This window comes from Bufo gargarizans, chromosome 9, assembly GCF_014858855.1.
Source record: "Bufo gargarizans isolate SCDJY-AF-19 chromosome 9, ASM1485885v1, whole genome shotgun sequence".
NCBI classification, from domain to species: domain Eukaryota; kingdom Metazoa; phylum Chordata; class Amphibia; order Anura; family Bufonidae; genus Bufo; species Bufo gargarizans.
In genome coordinates this window covers 163,464,884-163,488,498 of record NC_058088.1, presented here as the reverse complement: position 1 = coordinate 163,488,498, position 23,615 = coordinate 163,464,884, and the positions used below count along the sequence as shown (strand labels likewise).

The 23,615-nt window shown below is 44.8% G+C and overlaps 1 protein-coding gene across 3 annotated transcripts in view; it reads right to left on the bottom strand.

Annotated features, from left to right (window-relative positions):
• Positions 1–23,615, bottom strand: part of NEK6 (NIMA related kinase 6) — a 190,089-nt gene that overhangs the window by 9,342 nt on the left and 157,132 nt on the right. For all 3 annotated transcript variants that reach the window (XM_044268296.1, XM_044268295.1, XM_044268297.1), the window contains exon 10: positions 11,370–11,483. In XM_044268296.1, coding sequence (XP_044124231.1) covers positions 11,370–11,483 — 114 coding nt within the window. The remainder of the gene's footprint in view (positions 1–11,369; positions 11,484–23,615) is intronic.

Genomic DNA, 23,615 nt, shown 5'->3' with positions numbered 1-23,615 from the left:
CGGCTCTAGAAGCAGTGGTTACTTTACTACCCAAAGAGGGGAAAGATCCAGAGCAATGTGGGAGTTACAGACTTATATCACTCTTAAATGTTGATGTCAAAATTTGGGCGAAACTTCTTGCTTCTAGACTGAGCTCTTTTCTACCCAAACTTGTTCATCCCGAGCAACCAGGGTTTGTTCCTCGTGTAGAATTCCTAATGCCATTTCCTATTCTGGGGCGTCTAAACAGTCATTGGTCCTCCTTAGCGTTGATAGAGGGTTTTTATGCAAAAGATTATACATAAAGATTTGGCATCCCTGCTGCCTTTGTCAATAATGTCATTATATAGATCTCCTAGTGCAAGAATCAGTGAAATGTATCCTCTCTTCTGCATTTCCTATAAAAAAAATGGGACGCCCTTTTTTGTCCTGGTAATGGAGACGCTATTACAAACCATTAGAGAACATCCCCAAATACAGGGACTTCGTTTACCCGCTTACCATACGACTGCCTTTGCAGATGATTTACTCATCTTCATTACTAATCCTTCACGTGCCTTTCCTCCCCTGCTAGATCTCTTCGAGACCTTTGGAACTCTCTGCAATTTCAAAATAAACTACACTAAATCAGAGGCACTTAATATAACAGCTCCAGCCTCGGTAGGTCTAAACTGCGATTAGCTACCCCCATTAAGTGGCAAACTTTGCACCTCACCTATCTGGGCATTAAGATCCCCTCGGACCTCACAAGAGTCTTCCATATCAACTATCCACCACTAATACGGGAGATTCAATCCTATTTGAAATCTCTCCAAATCCCCCATGTCTCCTGGAGGGGTCGCAAGAACTTGCTCAAGACCTTCATAATGCCCAAGTTACTTTATGTCCTACAAATGCTGTCGATACATGTACCCATGCATTTCTTTAGACAGATTAAGTTTACTTTTTCAAATTTCCTATGCGCTTAGCATATAGTAGACTTGTGTTGACGAAGGAGAATGATGGCTTTGGTCTCCCTGATCCACTAACCTATTATAGAGCAGTTCCAGACGTTGGCCACCTTTCTGGAAGATCTGGTAGAGCCAGCTGGTGTGCCCCAACCCAGAGAATTAGCATCCCTCACCAGTAACTTCCTGGATAAGGCAGAAATATTATCCTCCTGCAAGGTGCTAACACAGAGTAAGGTGGGAGTGGGAGACCACACTTGGTTTGAAAAACTACTCATTCAAGATAACCTCCCCATAAGCGGATTTCTATACTGTATAACTCTCCCCTAAACAACCAAAACAGAGGGAATCCATCATATGTTTTTAAATGGTCAGAGGAACTTGGTAGGTCCTTCTCTGAGACTGAAAGATTGCGCATTCATCTGGGTTCTCATGGCTTTTCCAGATGTGTGAGAATTCAGAAACACTCATATAAAGTGATGACACACTGGTATAACACTGCTAAACAAATATAACTACTGGGCTTACAGGCATTGGATATGTGCTGGAGATACGAGGACAGGGAGGGCAGCCTGAGTCACATCTTTTGGTTCTATCCAAAGATTTCGAGTTACTGGGAAGAGGTAACGAAAGAGGTCAATCTGATTACCTCGACAAATGTTAAGCTAACTCTGGAGTCAATCCTGTTATGGCTACCAAATGATACCTGGTGCCCAGCTAAAAATGACCTAGCCATCCATCTATTACAAGGGGCAAGGCTATTGATTCCACTTAAATGGCTTAGTAAAGAACCCCCTACATTAGTGCAATGGGTTGATAAAGTAGATCACATCTGCTGTCTTGAAGAGTTGGAGGGGTGGGAAAGCAGGAATCACCAGGGATATATGAAACTTTGGGGACCCTGGAAACAATACTGTGCTTTAGGACTTAGTAAGGTGCCATAGATATCACATCCTCATCTGGGCAGCCCTATCAATGCACACACAAACCATCCCTTGTCACTTATGGGACACCGTAAGGGTCCATTCACACATCCGCAATTCTTTTCCGGATAAGTTCCGGATTTTATGGACCCATTCATCTTTAATGTGTGTGTCCGCATCTACATTTCCGGATCCGCAATTCCGTTCCTGAAAAAAATAAATACTGCGGACAAGAAAAGGCATTTTCTATTATAGTTCCAGCGATGTTTGGTCCGCGAAATGCGGAACGCACATTGCCGGTGTCTTCCAACGGAACGGAAAAACGGAAATACGGAAACTGAATGCATACGGAACACATTCCGTTTTTTTTGCGGAACCATTGAAATGAATGGTTCCGTATACGGACCGCAAAAAACGGACCGCAAAACGGAAAAAAAAAACGGTAGTGTGAAAGAGGCCTTATAGTGGAGAATTGCTGGCCGCAAGGATTTCTCCCCCTCTATCCATCCCTCCCCACACCTCATTTTTTTTAGCTTATTTATTATTTCTGTGTTTACATATGTTTTTGGCTAATCTTATATTCTGCATAATTGAATTCAATGATAACAGCCTCTTTGTATGCCGCTCTGATCCTACTGCCACATGATTGATCTACTGCCTGCCATAATCTGCTATAGTGTCAACAAACTACTTATTTGACCCATTATACGTTTCCCCCCCCCCCCCCCCCCCTGTGCTCAGTCATTGTAAAGTCTCCTTGAATTTTACTTCGCATGTTCTTATATGAATGGGTTTCTTAAGCTGAAATGACATCACTCGATCTACAGAGAGAAAGAAAAAAAAAAACCTGCAAGGGTTCGGCTACACAGTGATCTTGGTCGGTTGTGTCCAAGGATTGTGATGGGATCACAGTGTAGTGCTAGCCTATAAATGCAGGGCTACTCACACAAAAAAAAAAAATATCCAACACTGCTGTATTTTTTGTGATTCTGCGGTTGCACCCCCTTTAACTTCTATTCTAGCACCACTACACGGCGATCCCACAGCTGTCCAGTGACCAAGATCACTGTGTGACCAAGCCTTTAAAGAACACCCTAGGAAAACATTTTAAGTTCTCTTTTTCCCTCCAATGACCACTCCTCATGTCATGAATAAGGGCTCATGCACACAAACGTATTTTCTTTCCATGTCCGTTCCGTTTTTGTTTTTTTTGCAGACCGTATGCGGAATCATTCATTTCAACGGGTCCACAATTGGAAGGTACTCTGTTTGTATTCCATTTCCGTATGTTCATTCTGCAAAAATAGGAATAGGACTGTTCTATTAGAGGCCAGCTGTTCTGTTCCGCAAAATATAAAATGCACACAGACGTTATCCGTATTTTTTGCGGACCGCAAAATACATACGGTCATGTGCATGAGCCTTAAGGCGGAGTTTCTACAGAACAATGGGATCATTTACCAAAGACCAGCGATTCACACACAAGTCTTAAGGCCTCATGAACACGGCACGCAAACAGAGGGTCCGCAATATATGGGCCCTGACAGTGTGCTCACCACATCATGGATGCAGACCCATTCCTTTGAATAGATCCACAATCTGGAGGTGCAGCACGGCAGCACGGAGGCACGGAAGCAGTACGGACTCTGAGTGCTTCCATTAGGTTCCTCTCCTTGTTCTATTTTTTTGCGTTGTGGACGGATCATGGACCCATTCAAGTTAAATGAGTCTGGACCCATCTGTGGCAGCTACACGGATGCTGCCCGTGCAGTGGCCGTGTGCATGAGGCCTAAGGCTGTATTACCCCTGCCGATTACACCTGCAATCATCTTGCAGTGTAATACTGCCACTGACTGCCCGATGAATGAGCAATCTCTTGTCCACCTGGCAATTCTGACTTTTAATCATTGTTTACCGGCAGCAGATCGTGCTGTCTAATTACGATCTGCCGCCAGCAAACCACTAGATAGCATGGGGAACGATCGATGGCATAGCGATCGCTGCTACCCATGCTGGAGAGGAGATTGCTGCACGTAATAGCAGTGGTCTCCTCCGTTAGCGAGCAGGCGATTGATGGGGGCCCTTCCCTCCTGACAATCGCTTGCTCAATCGGCCTGTGTAATACAGGCTTTTGTATTGAAAAAAAACCCTGATGGAGGAGGATCTGAGCTACTTATTAAGAGGCGCCTTTAAATAAATGTGTGGCATCTGCTGTCTGCACACCAGAGTTGAAATCTCCTCCCAGCTAGGAACTGTAGTATATTTCTGTGCTCCAATTTTCTGAGGCACATGTTAAGGCATCATGCACACGACTGTTCAGTTTTTTGTAGTCCGCAAATTGCGGATCCGCAAAACACTCATGCCGCCCTGTGTCCCTTCCGCAATTTGGGGAACGGAATAGGCAGCCCATTGTAGAAATGCCTATTCTTGTCCGCAAAATGGCCAAGAATAGGACATGTTATGTATTTTTTTGCGGGGCCACGGAACGGAGCAACGGTTTCAGACAGCAAACTGAGTGCTGTCGGCATCTTTTGCGGCCCCATTGAAGTGACTGCATGCCTCCTCCCATCCAAGTGGAGAGGGTGTCGGTAAAAGCTAAAAAGGCACAATTTTTGTCACAAAGTGGCACCTGCGACAAAATGGGCAACTTTTCTACCCCAGAAAACTGGCATAGAACTATGATAAATAACCCCCAATATGTTCAATTCCCTTGCAACGCCTCATCAGGGAAACTGAAGCATAACAAGGGGCCCACTGAAAACAATGGGCTGTGTGAGTCAGGCTACATGCACACGACCGTATGTGTTTTGCAGTCCGCAAAAATAATAATAATAAATGGATGACATCCGTATGCCATCCGTTTTTTTTTTTTGCGGATCCATTGGAACAATAGCTAAAACGGACAAGAATAGGACATGTTCTATTTTTTTTTGGCGGGGCAACGGAACGGACATACTGATGCGGGCAGCACGCGGTGGAATGAATGGGTCCACATCCTATCCGCAAAAAAACAAAAAACGGAACGGACACGGAAACAAACGTTTGTGTGCATGTAGCCTAATACACGGACATGTTTGATGATTCATTGTAGTCACAAAAGAGCGACCCCCTCCATTGAACAAGAGGGTATTACAAAAAAAAAAAAAAGGTTTCCTAAACCAAACAATCCTTTTAAGATTCCTGCCTGACCGTGCGGTCTATTGTACTGTAATCACAGCATTATGTGCGGACAGTACAGCAGACCTGTGGTCAGGCTGGAATTCACAGCACTATAAGTCATTATGATACTGCGAGTTCAGTCAGAGGGGCAGTGTTTGGTCTGGTAAATACGAACCCAACATCCTCATGTGAGACTGGCCTTAGAGAGATTGTGGAACCTCTCTCTCTAGTATCTAATCTAGCACCTAATGCAGCCTCGCTTGCTCTTATTTGCAGGCACCAGAGAATTATTAGCATACAGAAATCATGGTAAGAAGAATAAGCGAATAAGCATTGGGCTTCCTACCGGCATTATTAGTTTTTTTCCCCCTAGCAAATATATTGCTTTTTTTTTTTATATACGTAGCTTACTTGTCACACACTTTATTAAAAATGTTTGGAAAGGTAGCGTGGTGCAAAAAATAAAAAAAAGACCCTCTGATATCTCATACTCCCTCAAGATCACTACCTTTTCATTATTTAATTGGCTGGCTCAGGACTGCGGCCCAATAATGGCAAATCAATGGCATTCCAGCTAAAAGTGCAATTTTCTTGGTTTTACCCTGATTTGTAACACTGGAAGCATTTAATATTTTATCACACATAATGAACACAATTGGTGTGCATGAAAACAGAATGACTGGTGGAGCGAACCAGGAGGAAAGATGCCGCTTTAGTCAGGATCTTTATGAGGTTGCGCAGGATCAGGGCTCTGGGGAATGACTGAGCTGATCAGCAACACACTGCGCTCCTCTGTTCTCTCAGGGGGACGTAGAGAGACGAGGAAAAAAAATACACATTCAAAACGTGATCAATGGAAAATATTTGCTGCGAGGTTGAAAAAAAAAAAAAAAGAGGCCGGGTAGCTGATACTTCCCTGGATCACTGGTGTCTGTTACAGGCCAAAAAATGTCCACTGAGCCACATGATAGCGGTGGTTTGATAATTGATTGCGAAATTGACTCACTGCTCGGAGATGTTCATGGCAGCAATGGACAAGAAGATGAATAGTGGGGCAGATTTTATGTGCACAGGTTTCAGTGACATTCAATAACCCTGTCAATTACTGCTGAATGTGTCTCTGGCTTATAAAAGGCTTTCAAAGCAGCACAGCGGTGACCGGTGCCATGCAAAGGGTCCAGGGTTCAGTCCCTTGTCAATGGTCTTATTATGGTCAATACATCTGCGTTAGTAAGACTTCACGCTCAGAATCCAACTTACTAATTAGGGATGGGAGACCTGTAAATGGTGGGATATCATTTTGTAATAACTTGCTGCTCTCCATGGCTATAATGTGCATTTTCACTCTTCACTTGTTTTTGCCACCATTTAGATATTAAATCACTCTACAAATATACTGGAGCTAATAAATAAAAAAATAAAAACTCAAACCAATAAAAAGGCAGTGTACATCTGTGTTACTAACCGGTATGACACGCTTGGATGTTATTTTAGGTGGCTTTTCAAGCATGTAAAACATTTGAGAGTTCTAGGAGCTGGTCATCAACCCCTTTAAGGCACCTAGGGATGAAATTTATGGACCTCTGGGTGACAGTTGCAGGGAAGGTATAGCAGTGATGGCTAACCTCTGGCACTCCAGCTGTGGTGAAACTACGACTCCCAGCATGCTCCATTCATTTGTATGGAGTTCTGAGAACAGCCAAGCAAGTGTGCATCTCAGAAGTTTTACCACAGCTGGAGTCCCGGAGGTTAGCCATCACAGGTATAGAGAAATGGCCAGGGCCAGGAAGACCATGATGCTGAATGGGGATGAACTATACCACCACACTGACCTAAGATCAGAGACTCATAAGGAGAGGCAGTAAATCATGGGGAATGTAGATGATCCATGTGAGGTGTTAGACCCAAGTGTTTTAGGGTTGGACCTCCCTAGGAGGAGAGGCTGGAGTCTGTAGCTGCAGAGATGTTGACTGTAGGTCAAGAGTTGTGACATGGGGGTATGCAGAGCTGAGGAGGTCACCTGCAGAAAGGGAGCGAGGCCTGCTACCTTGGGAAGCAGGTCCTAGAGTGTTTCAGGGAGTGGATGTGGTACCTCACGTTACAAGGGTTTGTGTGCTCTGCCGCACAATACTGTTGTCTTATGTGTCAGAGGAGCCTTTAGGCCTCCTCAAAGCACCCGGGCCCCAATGCAACTACTATCTCTTCAGACCCTACAACTACGTTCTTCGTCCTACACATTAGATGACTGTTGGCCAAACCTGGTGACTTTGGTGTGACTGGCTGACCATCTAATGTGTATGGAGTGCAATGACTCTCCCCATACAAAAAATGTTGGGAATATTAAGAGCTAGACATACTGGATTTTAATATGACCAATCTTTTGTTCTGACAGGAGGTGTCATTTATATGGGGAAATGGGGTCTGGAGGATAGCTTTCAGTCAAATGTTCATTCGGCTATCTAAGGGTGCATTCACATGAGCATATTTTTTTTAGTCTACTTCAAATCTGCATTTTGTGCAGATCGCATACAGACCCATTCATTTCTATAGGGGTCACAAAAATGTGGACAGCACATAAATGACCGCATCTTTGTGGCCAAGCTTAGGGCTCTTTCACACTTGCGTTGTCCGGATCCGTCGTGTACTCCACTTGCCGGAATTACACGCCGGATCCGGAAAAACGCAAGTGAACTGAAAGCATTTGAAGACGGATCCGTCTTCAAAATGCGTTCAGTGTTACTATGGCAGCCAGGACGCTATTAAAGTCCTGGTTGCCATAGTAGGAGCGGGGAGCTGGGGAGCGGTATACTTACAGTCCGTGCGGCTCCCGGGGCACTCCAGAGTGACGTCAGAGCACCCCATGAGCATGGATGGCGTGCCATGTGATCACGTCATCCATGCGCGTGGGGCGCCCTGACGTCACTCTGAAGCGTCCCGGGAGCCGCATGGACGGTAAGTATACTGCTCCCCACTACACTTTACCATGGCTGCCAGGACTTTAGCGTCCCGGCAGCCATGGTAACCATTCAGAAAAAGCTAAAACGTTGGATCCGGGAATGCGCCGAAACGACGTTTAGCTTAAGGCCGGATCCGGATCAATGCCTTTCAATGGGCATTAATTCCGGATCTGGCCTTGCGGCAAGTGTTCAGGATTTTTGGCCAGAGCAAAAAGCGCAGCATGCTGCGGTATTTTCTCCGGCCAAAAAACGTTCCGGTCCTGAACTGAAGACATCCTGATGCATCCTGAACGGATTTCTCTCCAATCAGAATGCATGGGGATAATCCTGATCAGGATTCTTCCGGCATAGAGCCCCGACGACGGAACTCTATGCCGGAAAAGAACAACGCAAGTGTGAAAGAGCCCTTAAAATATCAGATACGTGATTTGCGGACAGCAAAACTGAAAACGTTTGTGTGAATGTTCCCTAAGGTGTATGAACATAATGTATCCATTACCCTTTTGCAATGCTAAAGAACTAGAAATAATATCAATTCCATCTTTACCCTAGAACACTGGCGATGTGCTTATTGACCCCTAACCACCAGGAATATTGGTGACACCCCATGATCTTATCTGCCTTGGCAGCAGCTGCCCGACACTAGTTGCTACAGTTTACTGTCAACTAAAACTCCTTCTATGGCAGCTTTAACTAGTTTTATTATTTAGTAAGGGCTCTTTCACACCTGCGTTATTGTCTTCCGGCATAGAGTTCCGTCGTCGGGGCTCTATGCCGGAAGAATCCTGATCAGGATTATCCTAATGCATTCTGAATGGAGTGAAATCCGTTCAGGATGCATCAGGATGTCTTCAGTTCCGGAACGAAACGTTTTTGGGCCGGACAAAATACCGCAGCATGCTGCGCTTTTTGCTCCGGCCAAAAAAACTGAAGACTTGCCGCAAGGCCGGATCCGGAATGAATTGCCGGATACGACGTTTAGCTTTTTTAGAGTGGTTACCATGGCTGCCGGGACGCTAAAGTCCTGGCAGCCATGGTAAAGTGTAGCGGAGAGCGGGGGAGCAGTATACTTACCGTCCGTGCGGCTCCCGGGGCGCTCCAGAGTGACGTCAGGGCGCCCCACGCGCATGGATGACGTGATCGCATGGCACGTCATCCATGCGCATGGGGCGCTCTGACGTCTCTCTACGAAGCGCCCCCGGAGCCGCACGGATAGTAAGTATACCGCTCCCCCGCTCCTACTATGGCAACCAGGACTTTAATAGCGTCCTGGCTGCCATAGTAACACTGAAAGCATTTTGAAGACGGATCAGTCTTCAAATGCTTTCAGTACACTTGCGTTTTTCCGGATCCGGCGTGTAATTCCGGCAAGTGGAGTACACGCCGGATCCGGACAACGCAAGTGTGAAAGAGGCCTAAGTAAGGCTACTTTCACACTAGCGTTGTTTGAATCCGGCGTTCAATTCCGACACCGGAACTGCCCGCCGGATCCGGAAAAACGTGTGAAAACTGATTACATTTGAATCCTAATCAGGCTTTCGATCACAATGAAAAAAATGCATTCGAAAAAACGGATCCGCCATTTATGGACTTTAACTTTTTTTTCCTATTTTTCGGGTTTAACATGCAAAAGCTGGATCCGTTTTGACTGAACACATGGCGCCGGATCCGGCGTTAATGCAAGTCAATGGGAAAAAAGCCTGATCAGGCGTTCAGTCAAAGTGTTCAGGATTTTTGGCCGGAGGTAAAAATACTGCATGCTACGTTTTTCTGAAAAGCCTGATCGGACTCTCCATTCAGAATGCATTAGGATAAAACTGATCAGTTCTTTTCCGGATTTGAGCCCCTAGGACGGAACTCAGCGCCGGAAAAGAAAAACGCTAGTGTGAAAGTAGCCTAATATTGGCATTGATTTTCTCTTCCATTATGCTTAACCTTACCCTTATATTTATCACTTAACCCTCATTTACTTCCCTATTCCAAAAATAATCATCAGTGCAGTCTCAGTGCACAAAAGCAGATAAACCTGGTCAAAGAAAAAAAAGTGACCCCTGTTTTTTTTTTTTTTTTTTTTACCAAACCACCACCTCGGATGCCATCTTTCAATAAACCTGCATACATATAACACATAAAAACAATGTATGCATACTTTTTAACCAAATGACTCTTTGTAGGTCCAAAGAAAAGCCTGACATACTGAGTACAGCTCCAGGATGAGCCACTTGGTCCATAACAAGAACAAAACATACAACATATCAAAGATCTATCCAAGTAAAATATATAGCAACCTGGCTCAAATATTTCAAGAGAATCCCCCAACTGCACAATACAATGTGCCACTGGAGGTTACGTTTTAAAGCTGGATTGTAGCACACTCTGGGGTAAGTTTGAGGAAGGCTTATTTTTCATGAACCATTGTGGATACAAGACGAGACCCCAGGAGAGCGCTTTGGATAGACACAGCACAAACCGGAATATAAATTAAGGCCAAGGATCAGCAGGTAGAAGGGGTCAGCTAGGGTCTGGCCATTCATTTTTAATCTACGTGCCGCTCTCTGTTCTTTATGGAGGAGATTATCTCACGCCGAACCAAATCTCTGACAAAGAGAAGACGTGCTACTTTTACTGGCAGAACCAGCATGTACAGACAGCTAAACCAGAGCCAAAGGGCTCGCCCTACGCACTCTCACTCTGGCGCTGTGCTAATAGAGCATGCACACCATCTGGAGCCTGGCTCTGGCTGAGCTGGTGCTTTGGAGCCTTAAACACTCCTTCGCACCCTCAGCTGTATCACTGTACTTACATGTGCTCTTTAGCACTGCCAGAGGGAGGTGGACAGACAGTAATTGTACAGACAGGAAACACATCTGTCAACTTACACTAATTCCAGGAGCCAACAGGCAAATACTGAGCTGTGTGTCACAGGAGCGTGAAATACAGAGGGGGCAGAAAGGCTCTGTGCACACATGCTGGGTACCACAAAGCTTATGGAAGACTCGGATATTAGGAACTTGCATAGTATGTTTATTTTCATTTCATTTCATTTTGAACTCTTGGACTAGCTTAATATTTCACAGATGGTAAATCTATGTATATAACCTCCCTGTGTAAGTGTATGCACAAATACAGGTAGTAGGAGGCTTCTCCTAGTAAAGCATGCAACGTCAATGCGTGGAAATCAATTCCTGTTTGCCACTAAATAAACGCCTCTAATATCGCAGACGCGTGCCTTTTATGCTGTTTTTAGCTTTTGTTTCAAAGCAAAACGTCTGCACCTAGACAACACTACAATAACCGGAGACGACGCATCAATTACAATCCTAGTCTGTGGATATGAGAGGCAGACAGACAGATGCCAGGTGATCTCTCTGTCAGGCGCGAGGATGAAAGCGATCGTCACTTACCTTTTCGGAGTAGTGTTCTGTGGGCAGGGGGGGATATTCACACTGTTCTATCTTCTGACACAGGGAGAATAAGTTCATTTTGTCGCCATAGAAAGGACTCTGAAGTGCTGCCATCTGCACGGGAGAAGGTGAAGCTCGGATTAAACATCTAATCAAACATATGAAAGGTAGTTAAGACTGCGTAAAGAAACCTAGAACTGCGTTACCTGCAATGCATGCAAAAGGGAACAGATCAAAGAGACATTGAAGACGAGCACTACGTAGCCATCATTCGGCATGGCTGGGGTCTTCCTGGACCATATTAGGCCCTTTAATTAGAAAATTCGACATAAGTAATAAGATGTCCCAGAGTGGACAGACAGGAGGATGGATGGAAGTTATAAATCACACATGCCTTGTGGATTTCCAATAGATCTCAGACATGGATGTATAGACACTGGGGTCCACAGTAAATCCAAAGTGAATCTATGAATTATAGCTTACATGGTTTCTCCAGGACTATCTAACAAAAATTATAGGAGCACCAGACACATCCACGCTGAGGTGAAGCTTCAAAACTCTATCCTTCTACCCTGTCCTCAGGTGTAATTTTTAGTACTAAGGTCCTCTTACATGACAGAAGGGTCTCTACAATACCATAAAGTAGTGGGGTACAACTGTATACTCTGCATAGCCAAGGGTACTTTCACACTATTGTTTGTTTTCCGGTATTGAGTTCAGTCATTGTCAATGGGGACAAAACTGAACTGAACAGAACGGAATGCTTCAAAATGAATTCCGTTCCGTTTAGTTGCGTTCCCAGACTGGAGAGCAAACCGCAACTTGTTGTATTTTGCTTTCCGCCCTGGGATGCGGAGCAAGACAGATCTGGCATTACCCCAATGCAAGTAAATGGGGACGGATCAGTTTTCTCTGCCACAATAGAAAACTGATCTGTCCCCCATTGACTTTCAATGAAGTTAATGACGAATCCGTATTGGCAATGTTAAAGATATGTTAAAGATAATACAACCATATCCGTTCATAATGGATGCAGACTGTTGTATTATCAGTAACGGAAGCGTTTTTGCAGGACCCTGCCGGATCCAGCAAAAACGCTAGTGTGAAAGTAGCCTAAGCCACTGTGAATACACCATAAGATGTGCAGCAATCCAGTTACTAATTTAACCTATGACTACAACATCTTAAACATGCGTGTCCAGAGTTTGCATCTCTAACATTCCCTGAAACATCTGCGTTAGGTTTGTACCTTTCTTGTCTCGTGTAGACCACCTTTGTCCATATGTCCCATCAGGGCACATGGACTTCACTGTACTTGCCTCTATGAGCTGCATTGGAGATCTGTAAGAGTGGCTCAGAATACAGAGAAAGTGACTGGTCACCATGTAATACTAAATTTCTACATTTAAAAGGGGTTTTCTGGGACATTAATATTGTCTTTAGAATAAGCCATCAACATCAGACTGGTGAGCATCTGACCCCCGTCATCCTGGCAGATCAACTGATAGGAGGAGCTACAGCGCACTGGAAACAGGCACAGCTCCGTACACCGTGTAGTGGTCATGCCTGGTTACTGCAGCTCTTTCCCAATCACTTGTATGGCCTTTAATTTGTGGCTGGTCGCAGGTAGGTAAACTCTAATCTTAATGAAGTTGTCTGTGATGAAAACCCCTTTAAGGTCAGCTACCTACGGATATCAGCTGGCTTTTGTAGTGGCATGAAAATGTTCTGTCAAAGTACAAAAAAATAAACTCAGCAACCATCTGTATGTTTCAGGGTCAGTTCCAGGACTTTTGATAGAAATAATAATGTATATACTGTTAAATACACAAAACTTTTTTTTATTTTTCAATAGTTGTTGTGGTAATAAAAGGGTTCTCCACTTTGGGCAGATTTAAAAAATAAATATCATTACGAGAGTACCCCAAACCCTGCATATGTATACCCCATACACCTGTTTTCATGTCAGAACTTTCCTTTCCCCAGCATCACTGCATCCAGGCAGGATGTTTACATGCAGAACTTCCCGCTTTCATCAGCCTTCTGTTGGGTTTTTTAAACAAAATCCAGCATGCTTTATTCTGTAAATGTTTCATGGGGTCTTGCTCTGCCTAGCTGACATGTACAGAGAAGGTGTACAGGGCAATGCAGCAAAAAGAAGAGCAAGCTATAACAGCAAAGCAAGCTGGTTTTCGAATAGAAAATCAGCAGAAAGCTGATGAAAACAGGAAGTTCTGCATGTAAACATCCTGTCAGGATGCAGCGATGGCGAGAAAAGGGGAAGAAAAGTGCTGATGTGAAAAAAAAAATTATACATAGCAAAAACAGGAGTGTTTGGGCTGTTAAAGGGTCATCCAGTTTCACAATGAAAGTGTCAATTTAAAGTTTTCCTCAGCAATTTAAAGGTAATGCTTGCTACATCTGTATGCCTGCAGCAGAAGACTGAAACCCCATTGCAAACCTGATGGACCCAATTGTCAGTTGATGGGAGATGTTTAAAAATGGCTACTTAGCTCTGTTATGAAAGGATGGAATCACAATAGTGTGAACACAAACATAACGATGCACAGTTATGAAAGTATCAGAACAAGATTACTATTATTGAGGCGGCATTTCCAGGACGTAATGAAGGTGGATAATGGAAGGACATGTCTTTTTATACATTATTGTGGATCCGTCAGCATGCGAGGTAAAGTAAGGGAACTCCTAGTAATATTTAATTTATTCCATTTTAGTATAGGTCTACTAGGTAAAAAAATGAAAAAATCCCCCAATGCCTTCTTAGTCCGGAGTTCTGGTGGTGCTGTAAGGGTTAATTGTGCCTCCAGGTTCAGCAAGCAAGCAGCAGCATGTTCCCACTGTGTACGACCCCTCGCTGTGTCCCAGCTGCTTATTAAACCATTATGTGATTGGAGAGCTCCTTGTCACTGTCCTTCACTGTCACCCCCCAGCACCGAGCCATTCTGCGGCCCATCCTAATGAGCTTATACTGGGTAATTGTTGATATTATCCTGTTTTGCTGTGAGCAGCGTGCGCCGATCAGCTTGTTTCAGGGCCTTTTCTTGGCTGATGTTTAATGCCTCTCGTTAGGATTTTAATAAGGGATTATTTGATAATTATTCTGCCCTTACGTCCTTAGGTTAGATATTCTGTTCATTACTATGCATTGTGACATGGATCCAATGCAGAATGAGTGTCCTTCCATGACAGACATTAAACCCCCATTGTGACAAGAGAAGGAAAAAAATATCATTTCACGTCCACAAACACCATTAGTGACACGCTCTAAACTTCGCTTTAACAACAAAAGCACCACTGAATTATTCACAATGTACAAGACATACGCAGAGCATTTGGATAAGCACAAAATGTTGGCTTCTGTGTGACCGTAAGACTCAATCTTCAGGGGGCAGATAATGTGCAAAAAATAGCATAGGCTCCAAATTATGAACCCGTCAGGTGGCCAACATCAATATCATCAGCCCAATTCCACCTCTGCATTCCGAGTGAAATCAATCTCATCAATCTGAAGACTGTGCACAGTACAGGTTATAGCTGCTGCAGGCCCACTGAACACAAGAGGGCGCTATAGTGCCCTTCAGCATTACCGCTTCTGTTTCCTATGTTCCTCTGTTATGTCTGAGCCAAAACTGCACATGAGCCACAAAAAACATGAAGGGAGGACAAGGGTCACAGCATACAGCACCAAGACAGTGATCCAGCTCGTGAACTTCACCCATTACTGAGAAGCTAAGACATCTTGGAGCACGCTGCTCCTTATCTGCTAGGACAAAAGTTAAATATGACTCCTAACATGTTTGTAAAAGTTTTGTTTTGCATTTTTAATAAATGTTAAAGAGCATTTTCGTGAAATAGCGAGGTGACAACTAGCATGACTGACATTATAGCTTCAACACATTCTCACCCAGCTTTCCCAAGCTCCTGAAAATCATCGCTATTTACTGTGGGAGACAAGAGATGTCAGAGGAAGAAATGGGGGAATGAGGTTACTGCATCTCAAAGGTAGAAGTGTAAGGCTACTTGCACATGGGTGCAGCTTTTTGGGCCGATTTCTGTAGCCCATTTTTGTGTGTGCAGATCTGACCCTTGCATTGAAAAGGGTGAAATCCGCGCACACACAAAAAAACAAAAAAAAACGCACAAATCAATTGACATTTCAAAATCTGCATAAAAAAAAAAAAAAAAAGCAAAGTGCATATGAGATCTGTCTAATCCAGGCATGCTCAACCTGCGGCCCTCCAGCTGTTGCAAAACTACAACTCCCATAATTCCCGGACAGCCTACAGCTATCAGCCTACAGAAGGGCATGGTGGGAGTTGTAGTTTTACAACAGCTGGAGGGCCGCAGGTTGAGCATGCCTGGTCTAATCTCACACACTTTGCTGGTACTGTATTGTGCTACATTTTTTTCCGCACAATAATCCATGCAGAAAAACCGTGTGTAGTCTGCAAGGTGTGCAGGTAGCCGGATACTGCACAGCTGAGTGACCATCACCAGGCCGCCTGTACACACTGCTGATTACACGCCGTTTTTCATGTGCAGAGGAACTGCAGTATTTTTAAATCTGCAGCACGTCAACTGTACGATTTTTGGGTGTGGATTTCACTTTTTTCAATGGAAGGCTACATGCACACGACCGTGCCGTTTTTTGCGGTCTGCAAACCGCAGATCCGCAAAAAAACGGAAGCCGCCCGTGTGCCTTCCGCAATTTGCGGAACGGGCGGCCATTGATATAACTGCCTATTCTTGTCCATTTTGTGGACAAGAATAGGACAGGTTATATATTTTTTTTGCCAAAACGGTAGCTCGGATGCGGACCCAAACAACGGCCGTGTGCACGAGGCCGAAGGGTGAGATCTGCATCAAAATTGCATCAAGCCGGCTACAAAATCCGTAAGTAACACATTGCAGTTTCTGATGTGGATTTGGTGCGCAAACATACATAAATCTGCACGGAAATTCTGCATGGAAAATCTCACCTTTCGGTGTTGCTCTAGGAGCGCAACACCCAGAAGAACAAAACTTTATGGGCAGCCATGTTAGAGGATCGGTACCTAGCAGGGGCTAACCGTAGAAGATCCATGCAGAAGACACAACAACCGTCGCTCTGCTCGTATCAGCGAAAGGACTTCAGCAGAGGGTAGGTAAGTAACTATGTCCATTATTTCATTGGTACAGAATTACCGGTACACGTTTCATGCCTGGACGGGCTGTAATAATAACCTGATTGGTCGTCACCCAGCTTTCTCAGTGGCAGATATGACAGAGAAACTGTAGAAAATGACCTACATTCATATGAGAGGACATTGGTGATGTCTGTGATCTCCAGTCACCATGGATATCCAGAGCTGTATATAGCATGCTCCATATTAGATTGTCTGAGCAAATGTGAAATGAACGTCCCTTTCCTCACAATGACAGAAATCTATCGTCGGTGCCAAAGTGACTGCCAGGTCCATACCGTCTTATCATTCTTTATGTCAGGGGTGGTCTGAGATCACAGATTTCCCCAATGTGACCTCCTTACCTGTATGACATCAAAAGATCATTCTGACTGTGCTCCCCCTTAACGGTATATGTGACACGTATTAGGTACGTTTTCTCCACACAGGGTTTTGTGCGGAAAATCTGCGACGTAATACAGTGCCAGCAAAGTTAATGAGATTTTCCAAAATCTCACGTAAACAGTGCTTCTTTTTAACATGTGGAAATGTACATGTGGTGCAGATTTTGAAATCCAGAACATGTAAACTGTGTGCATTTCCAGTGCAGATGTCACCCTTCGCAATGCAAAGGGTTAGATCTGGGGGAATGTGCATGAAAATCTGCAACAAAAACTGCAAGTAAACCATGTGAAATTTGGTGCAGATGTCATGGGAAAAGCAACAAATTCGGCAAGAAAATCAGCATAAACTACACTGCTATGTGCTTGTAGCCTAAGAGTATGTCTACACTGGGGGTATATATATATATATGGAATTGGGGGTGGAAAATCTGCAGCGTTTTACAGTAGCAGGAAAATGGATCAGATTTAAACCAATCTCTACCACATGCCGGGGAAAGAATCCGTATAAAAATTGACACACAGTGCGGAGCTTAAAGGGACACTGACAGGCCCAATAACCATAATTAGCTGTACATATCCATGCACAGGTCTTCTAATGTGCATTAAAAACATATAAGTATCCCCCCTGTCCACATTATGAATACAGTTAACTCACGTTTTATAACCTGAACTAATCGCTGTTCTTTCTGCCCAAGGGGCGGGGTTTCAGCTTCTCTTGCGCCCAGCCAGCATCAGCCCAACCGCCGTTTTTGAAGCGCCACCCAGCTCATCAATATTCACTTAGCTGGGCGGCTTCTGCTGTCCCCGACTTTCCGAGATCGGGCGCATGCCCAATAGAAAGCTATGGGCATCGGACTCTCTTTCAGCTTCTGCGCATGCGCCCGGCACCCATAGCTTTCTATTGGGCATGCGCCGGATCTCGGAAGGTTGGGGACAGCAGAAGCCGCCCAGCTAAGTGAATATTGATGAGCTGGGCGGTGCTTCAAAAACGTCCATTGGGCTGAGGCTGGCTGGGCGCAAGAGAAGCGGAAACCCCGCCCCTTGGGCAGAAAGAACAGCGATTAGTTCAGGTTATAAAACGTGAGTTTACTGTATTCATAATGTGGACAGGGGGGATACTTATGTTTTTAATGCACATTAGAAGACCTGTGCATGGATATGTACAGCTAATTATGGTTATTGGGCCTGTCAGTGTCCCTTCCTCAGGATGGATGGCAATTTATGCTATATTGCTATATATATTTGCAATGCACAGGTTGAAACCTGCGTCAGAATCTGCATGTTACTCATGTGGATCTGTTGTAGTTCTGCAGCGAAATTCATCCTGTGTGGACATGCTCCCACCAAATATCAGTAAATGCGGACGTGTCCTCTCCGCGTTCTCCTTGGACAGCACATGTATCCATTGACGTTAATATGTTTATTCACACATCCTTGTTTTTCCACTGACCGTGCTTTTGGCCCATTGAAGCCCATTTGCACTGCTTTGGCCCATTGAAGTCTATGGCTCTTGTGAAGACCACTGACAGAACATGGATGGTGCTTTTCGCTGACCACTGGTGGGTGATGCTCTGGAAATCCCTTTTTTACCCTAGCAGTGCACGTCAATGACACATGACAACAAAAAAACAAACTAATGGACACTTCACAAACATCTTCACGGATGAAACACTGACCATCTTGTCACGGCCCTGTGAAAGAGACCTTATTGTGGTAGCAAGCCATAACTTACTGATCCGTGGGGGTCAGATTATAGAACGCCACTGCAGATTGATAGTAAATTTTATATATATATATATATATATATATATATATTTTTTTTTAAACAAAAAAAATCACAATAAAAAGGAAAAACAGCTACGGTAAATATCAAAAGTAAATTTTGATGCTTCCAGTATGCCCTAAATTAACTCTAATTTCAATGTCTGTACACAAAACCAGATATGGCAGAAACAGTTGGTAAAATTTCTCACCACCTCAGCGTAAAGCTCTGACACTTTCTAGTCTCATCTTTAAGGTGCATCGTGCACCACGCAAGCCGCAGCCCTATGTAAAACAGGTGAAGCGTCCGTTGTTCCAACTGAAAGACTCAGCTCTGCTACATCTGTACCTCTCAGACAGGAGAATACCACCAGCATCGTATGCATATCTGCAGAAGGTGCCGAATGAGTGGCAGATTAAATGACTAGACCAGATGAACCCTCCTGTATGCTCTGCATATTATCCTAATCTTGAAAAGCTTTCGGCTGAAGACTGGAATAGGTTGTGCCAAATTTTAATAGTGCCACATAGGATTTCAAAGGGTCAGGGTCGCGGAGACAGTCTGGAGCATTACATTATAAGACGTGGGAGAGGGGCAGAGCGGGTGAGCCATGTGGTTTTTCACATGCCATCTCATTTTCCCTTTATATATGTCCGTGTGCTCACTGATGTGGGAGATTAAGACACACAGCGTCTTCAAGGACTGGACTGTAATCTGTCTTGATCTTATAACTATTCTACGTGCAAGCAACTATCTCTATCGATAAAACGCCAACTGGATGCGAGTCCAGCGTCCCAATCTCTAAAATGTCCCGTAAACCTGGGAGCGATGGGGTTAATGGATATTGCATCACAGAGAACGGCAACTGTGCTTTTCTATTAGAAAAGGCCCCGCATTTGCGCCGGCTGCAGGACGAACTCGAGTCACAAACAGTTGGGCTTACATTTCCCTTGATCCAGCTGAACACGGTGACCTCATAAATTCGGACTCAAATCGCTAAGTATTTTGAGGGGAGGAGAGAGAAGAGAGACTTCAGGCATTCTGCGTGGCTCCCTAATAAGTGTTTGTGATGCAGGATCGGGGCTACATTTTGACATTTTGATTAGAACAATTACTGCTGAACGGCCAGATACCCAAACGTAAATGGGCCCACCACTCACGCGGCTGGTTAAGGGAAATTAGGAGTCGCTGTGGTTTTGGAGCACACTGCCCGTCTTGTTAAGGCCAATAAAGGCATCGCTCGTAGCAAGACAAGGGAAAACTTATTTTCATCTCAGCTGATTTATCTAGATGACAGACTCCCCCAAATCTGGGATAACATGTCATGCTAAGGAGTAGGAGGGGTGCTATTAAAATTCGCGACTGACTGTGGAGCTTGTGGGAATGACAGGGAAATGTAATAATGTCTATTAAAATGAAGTAGAGGGAAAAGGAAACATTGCGCTGTTCAGACACGACATGATTAACCCAGCAAATGCCACGCCAGCATCAATGCAGCCTATCAGTCCAATGCGGCATAACGAGGCAGAGTAATGATTTTACTGCGACCTGCACATACCGCACAGAATTGACTGTACGAGACAAATAGGCTCCATTAAGGTAACTGCACACGTTGCGGATTTTGCGTGGATTTCGTGCAGAAAAACTGCAGCATAATACAAGACGAGCAAAGTGAAAGATTTGTCAAATCTCATGTGCACGTTGTGTATTTTTGTATGTGAGGAAATTGACATGCCGTGCGGATTTTAAAATGTGCAGCATACCAATTGTTTACATGATTCCGCACCCTATGTAGAATAGTTATTCCTATAGACTTCAATGGGGTTAACAGAAAATCCACACTAAAATCTGCGCCGAAAACCTTACAAAAAACGCACCAAATCCACGGTAAATAGTGTGCGGCTTTGGGAAGGATTTTATGTGGATTTTCTGCACTGTGTACAGGTACACCTTTGGGGCCATTTTTTTTTATTATTGCATTGTATTTATTTTGAGCTAAAAATCATTTTTCAAATGGTCTTTACTAAAAATATGGAATCCTTTTTTCTGTACAGAGCTGACATTCTGCAGTAGCAGCCTGTGGATTTTCTCTCTTTTCCGTCATCTGGGGAGCTGACGGGCTCCTTATCTCTGCTCTCTGACATTATAAACACTCATTATAACTAGGTTCTTATCTTACTGATAAGAATGCGGCTTAAAAGGGAGTCTGTCAGCACATTTACCCCTTTTTAACAGTTCCCATAGCGCTGTAGCCGCAACACAGATGATTAAAACGGTACCTTTATATGCGTTTGTGGACTTGTAAAACTGCCAAAAACAAACTTTGATGCATATGTAAATGAGGGCTCGCAAGTGCCCAGGGGCGGTGGTGCCCAGGCAGCTCTGCCTCTTCGGCTCTTATCCCCGCCCAGCCTCTTCCTCTGCCCGCCCATCTGTTTTCTCTCCTCCTCAGCGAGATCCCGCGCCTGCGCGCTGACTTTCTTGGCCGGGGCATGCGCACTGCGATGCCTATTGCTGGCACGGCATCGCAGTAGCTTATGCGCATGCGCTGGCTAACGGATCAAACAGATAAATTTACCTCTCTTGGCTCTCGGTGTCTGCAGTGACAGCTGCTCGCTCGGCATTCCTCCTCTTCTCCTGCGCCGTTGGACGGCCTCCTATCTGCAGTTTTCTCGCTGTTAGCCGATGCATGCGCATAAGCTACTGTGATGCCGTGCCAGCAATGGGCATCGCAGTGCGCATGCCCAGGCCAAGAAAGCCAGCGCGCAGGCGCGGGATCTCGCTGAGGGGGAGAGAAAACAGATGGGCGGGCAAAGGAAGAGGCTGGGCGGGGATAAGAGCCGAAGAGGCAGAGCTGCCTGGGCACCACTGCCCCTGGGCACTTGCGAGCCCTCATTTACATATGCATCAAAGTTCGTTTTTGGCAGTTTTACAAGTCCACAAAAGCATATAAAAGGTACCATTTTAATCATCTGTGTTGCGGTTACAGCGCTATGGGAACTGTTAAAAAGGGGTAAATGTGCTCATAGACCCCCTTTTAAATAAGTGTTTATGACCTCATAGTAGTTTAAAGATACGATTTATTAGATGACCGGCCCAAAGTGAAAGTACCAGTCACACAGTTAGAAAAACCGTTAACCCTTTGTGACAGAATGGCTCAACATTTTTAATAAAGGCCAATTGAAAATACGATTTTTTAGCTAAAAATGAGTAAAATGCAATCATAACCAAAAATTGCCTCTGACAGTGCAATCAGTAATGTCAGATTTGCAGCCAATTTCACACCAAAAATCTGCAGAAAACTATTGTACAATACATATGGATGGAGTTTGAAATTCATGTTGTGGGGAAAAAAAAAATCCAAAACATCCACATGGAAAGTCAAGTATTTTCATAATCTGCAGCTATTTTAAAGGATTTTTTTTTTAACCTATTTCACCTCTTCAGTGTATAGGGGTGAAAAATTCCACCATGTGTAGACCTGGCTTCCCACAGCTCCAGTTAAGACGTCCTCCCCATTTACCATGTCACTAATGCTGTGGTGCTGCTTCTTAGTGGGTAGCGTGAAACTAAAGGTCCCACCAAACTCTGTGCTTCCCAGGGCGTGCACATATCAGGAAGCAAGTATTTTTTACATGGTCGTATCATTGCAGTCAGAAAAGATAGTGATTAGATATATGAGGATGTTTTTCTGTAGTGGAAATCTAACCTTCATGTAAGTGGATCTTCTGTTCCACTAAATTCAACATTAAAACAGGAAAAAAATAAGTTTCCCACAATTTTTTGTGAAACTTATTATTTTCCATAAGATTATTCACTAGTCTTTCCGACTCCCTAATGAGCAATGCATCCAAGCAAGACCCAAGCTTACTAGGCAGAACCCAGCTTAGGCGGCGCCCATTCCTGTATGGAGACTTACTGGAAGTCCTCCATGGTATAGAGACTTAGCGGCAATGCTCCATGGGAGAAGAATATGCAAAGAGGTACCGTATTTTTCGCTTTATAAGACAGACATTTTTCCCCTCAAAAGTGGGGGGAAAATGGCCGTGCGTCTTATAAAGCGGATACTTCACTGGCCGTTATGCTGCACAGCGTGGCCAGTGAAGTATCAGTGTGAAGGGAGGAGGCGGGGACACTCATGGCAGGGCCCGGTGCAGTGACTCTACTCTAATACACCGGGCCCCGCAACTGTTAAACATTCAATCTGATCTCTATATCTAATTGTATACGCGCTGTACGGTACTTACTGTAGTATCGGAAGTATAGCATTAAGACGGCGCAGCGCCTGCCGCAGCTCCCTCCTCATGCGCCGCCTGCCCTAGCTCCCTCTGTCATGCGCCACCTGCCTGTTCATTCATAAAGTGAGATAAGCAGGCAGGCGGCGCATGAGGAGGGAGCTGGGACAGGCGGCGCATGACCGAGGGAGCTGGGGCAGGCGGCGCATGAGGAGGGAGCTGCGGCAGGCGGCGCATGACCGAGGGAGCTGCCGGTCTGCGCCGTCTTAATGCTATACTTCCGGTACTACAGAAGGTACCGTACAGCGCGTATACAATAAGATATAGAGATCAGATTAAATGTTTAACAGTTGCGGGGCGCGGTGTATTAGAGTAGAGTCACTGCACCGGGCCCCGCCATGAGTGTCTCCGCCTCCTCCCTCCACACTGATCCATCTGATGGGGGATCTGTAGCTGACACTTATGGGGATCTGTGGATGACATAAGTGTCATCCACAGATCCCCCATAACAGTGCGTCAGCCACAGATCCCCCATAGCAGTGCGTCATCCACAGATCCCCCATAGCAGTGCGTCATCCACAGATCCCCCATAGCAGTGCGTCATCCACAGATCCCCCATAGCAGTGCGTCATCCACAGATCCCCCATAGCAGTGCGTCATCC